The sequence below is a fragment of the Temnothorax curvispinosus genome, unplaced genomic scaffold, assembly GCF_003070985.1.
Source record: "Temnothorax curvispinosus isolate PA1 unplaced genomic scaffold, ASM307098v1 QBEX01014279.1, whole genome shotgun sequence".
Taxonomy (NCBI): domain Eukaryota; kingdom Metazoa; phylum Arthropoda; class Insecta; order Hymenoptera; family Formicidae; genus Temnothorax; species Temnothorax curvispinosus.
The window spans coordinates 607,193-610,918 of NW_020224059.1; the positions used below are offsets into that span (position 1 = coordinate 607,193).

At 45.4% G+C, this 3,726-nt stretch overlaps 1 protein-coding gene across 1 annotated transcript; it reads right to left on the minus strand.

The window, feature by feature from the left end:
- Window positions 1–232: 232 nt before the first annotated feature.
- LOC112464504 (UDP-N-acetylhexosamine pyrophosphorylase-like) lies at window positions 233–3,477 on the minus strand. The gene is made up of 3 exons (XM_025031513.1): window positions 2,093–3,477; window positions 1,598–1,994; window positions 233–1,175 (listed from the first exon to the last, which is right to left on the minus strand). Exons 1-3 carry the CDS (start codon window positions 2,569–2,571, stop codon window positions 636–638), a joined length of 1,416 nt encoding a protein of 471 aa, XP_024887281.1. The 5' UTR covers window positions 2,572–3,477; the 3' UTR covers window positions 233–635.
- Window positions 3,478–3,726: the final 249 nt, after the last annotated feature.

The following is a 3,726-nucleotide window of genomic DNA, read 5'->3' on the forward strand; positions in this document are numbered from 1 at the left end:
TATGCTTACGCCGTATGCGTTGTGCAGAAGTGTGTGCTCCCCGCTTTAGGCCTTCGTTTTAGCTGAACTTGTTGCACAGCAGAGGGGCCCGATTCTCTAACGACAAACGTATGCGTAAACTCTGCTCTAACAGAAAAGCTGCAAGCTTATTGGCTAAAAACTGTGCGATAGCCAATCACGTTGCAGCCTTTCTGTTAGATTAGATTTACTACAGAAATATTAGAAACGCTTGTATATTCATTACTTTTATTTCATACGATATACAAAATACTATAACAGTAATAATATATAAAAATGTGACAGTCGCAATACTTATGGACTAAATAATAATATTGCCAGATTATAGCCGACGTACATTTGAATTTATACAGCCAAATTCTATGCATACGTGTCGACACTGTATACAGTCTTTGTTTACATGTTGTTTCCCTTTTCTTCTTTCTTTTTGTTTCAGCCAGCCATGGAGTTAAAAAAGTAACCACGAATATTATAATATATACCAAAAACCGGATAGTATACAAATAATATGGTTATTAAGTAGTTATTATAAGCGCGGTTCAGAAACGTAACGGTCACTTGCTGGGGGACATCTCGTTATCTACATAGTATAGATTGATGGAGAGTTTATATTTTTCTTACTCGAGAACTTGTGGTTCCATGAAAGATCGATCGTTAACGATTTGACACAAATTTTCTCCCGCGTACGAAAGCAAAGGAGAGATCTCGACATTGTCTCCGACGTCTCTCGCACCTGCTTCCAGCAACCACTTTTTATGTAACGTGAGCAAATCGGTGCGGGCGGTGCTCGGGCAATCTTGACCAGCGGAACTTGAATTTTTCAGCGGGCTAAATTCCTCCTCACGCGTTCCCTGCCATACTGCGAAATTCTTTGCGAAGGGAAACACGTCAAACACAAATTTCTCTATCTTGATGCCGTTAGGAACGTTTGGAATGATTCTTATTCCATCGTCATTAACGTATGGAATTTTCTTTTTTGCCACGTGCAGAGGCAAATCTTTCTCGTAAAGATATCCGACATCTTTTAAAAAATCGATCGTGAAGTAGTGATTGCATATATTAGCAGCATTGTATACCAGTTGTCCATCGGCATGTCGAAGCTCCGCAGTCTCTTTCGTCATTTCGCTATATTCAACCACTTGATAGTGATTTTCCACCTATATCAACCAAAATAAAAGTAGTAAAAGATAGGTATAGGTGTGTGCGCGCGCGCGCGCGCGCGCGTGCATATGTATATACAGGGTGTTAAAAAAAAATGCTACATATTTTGAGAACAGGAACAGATAGTATGTTGAATGTTTGTACGTCATCGATGGTGTTGAATATACCAAGGTCTTTAAACGTATGTATCCTCATAGCCAAAAATAGGGAGGTGTATTCGCAAGAGGAATTAAAGGATGCATAGCAATGAATGGGAACTACATAGGGCACCTCCTGCAGTATACGATGTTAACAGATATTTAATTTAAGACCCATGTTTACTGGACGTTTTCTTATTGTTTTGATAAATACCACTGTTCTCAAAATATGTAACACTTTTTTTCAACATCCTGTATTAATATTGTAAAAGAAAACATGCCTTGCAAACTACGCCAACAGCTTCGGAGGGAGAAGACTTGTCGATAACTTTAACTCCGCAGTCGGTCTCAGACAGCAAGCAGTATCCTATGAATATAGGATCCGCTACTTTCACCAAGATGTTGTCCACGGAATGTGCGTGAATACTCCGAATACCGCGTTGTAACATATCGTCCAATATTCCTTGATTTTTCAAAGCGCGATACAATCCTCCGTTACCATCGGGAGCCTTGGAAAGACGATGCTTCGCGTCCAAAATAATCTTTCCGTCAAAGGTGAAACACGGTAGCATACCCTGTTTGAAGGCTTTGACATTTTTCTCTTTTAAACCAAAATAGTTGCGTTTGCTTAGATATTCAACAGTGGCGTCATGAGTGGCTTCGCTAGTAAGGATATACCTGAAAACGAAAATGACGTCACAGCATAGTGCATAGTAGGATACTTGTAGCTACCCTTGTAAAACAATGAATACGTATAATGATTCTTGCAAACCTACCAAGTTATTTCTCCATGTTTTCCATACCGTTGCTGCGCCATATTTTGCAGAGAGAGTATTCTTTCTGCCTGCAGTTGGAAAAGAGTTTTATGGGACGGCAACGCAACGTCGTACATTCCCTTAGGATAGGTGACTCCTAGACGCGTGCCTTGACCACCTGCCAACAGTACAACAGCGACGCGACCTTCGGCTACTTCTTTCAAGCCACGTTCCTCGTACATGTCCAACTCTTTCTCGGTGGACGTCTTGGCAGAGGCACGCTTGGTCCCATCGATCGGCTGTAACTTGGCATCCAGCGTACTCTGGCCGATGCGCTGGGAGGATTCCACAGCCCTCTTGAAATATCCGGTAATTTCCTGCAGGTCAAGCTCATCTATATCATTCGCCAGATGGTACCTATCCTCGTCCACCAGCTCCTCCCAAAATCGGAGCAGATGTTCCTGGTCGTATTCGCTCAGCTTCTCTCTCAGGCGCTCCATCAGTGTCAACACGCTTGTTAACACGCAGCGTTTGACACTTGCCAACACGATATATATATCCCCTTATCGCGCGTCGTGTTTATCGTCGCGCGTTGCTCTCGGTAAATTTCTCGATACGGCTGCCCACGTCACGTCACGTCAAGAGACGCGAACGCGAACGCCAACGCGAGCGAGCGAGCGAGCGAGGGAGGAAAGGAAGAAAGGAAGGAGCAACAGGCAACAGGTATTCATCCGGTTCGATCGGCCTCTGCCGCAGGTAGTAGTGGCAGCGGCAGCATACCTTTGCTACCTTCACTTTCACGATTCCACGTAGCACGCCCACGTCGATTTCTCTTATCGGCCCCTCCCGCCCGGCCAGCCTTCTCCGCGGACTCCGCGCTTATATTCTTCCTTTTTCTTGCAATCATATCTCTTGCAAGCTTACAACGAGTGGATGTCGTCGTCCGTCGTCCGTCGTCGTCGTCGTCGTCGCTCGGTCGCAACGAGAAAAGTTTCCTCTTCCGCGACAACAGTGACAGATAACCTGTGCCTGTGTATCGGCGAGTTGTTTATTCGTTCGTCTTACATCTACGTGTAAGCAGCCGAGATGAGAAGACGCGCGTCACGTTGTTCTCTCGACCTCGCGACGGATAAGCCAAATACAAATGGATTATGGATATGTATGCAAATTAAACGAATTTCCCTCTTGTTCCTTGATTCTTTCTTCCGGTCAGCGCGCAGCGGCCAGCGGCCACGGCGAGGCCAGAGCCAGAGCCAGACCTGTCACCACTTGACCACTGTCATCAGACGCGTGCCCGCGTGCCGGTGCGAGCTGTGAGCGCCGAACGCCGAACACGTGAGCTGGTTGAGCATGTGTTAGCCGTGCATTCGTTAGCGCTGGCACTCGAGACTCGAGACCCTCGAGACTCGAGACTCGAGGCCTCGAGGCCACTTGACGCCGGCCGCCGGCTGCGCAGGGAACTGCGCGAGTGCGCGGATTTATACACTTATTTATCTCAAATCTCACTTATAGCTTTAAATCTTCTCGCATGCACAGCTGGATAATAATGCATTTTCAGAAACGCCCTTTTATCGTAGTCGTTATGGTAACAACGATCTTGTTTATTGTTAGTTTTGCGATTGTATTATAAATACGATGTACGCGCGTGCGCGCGC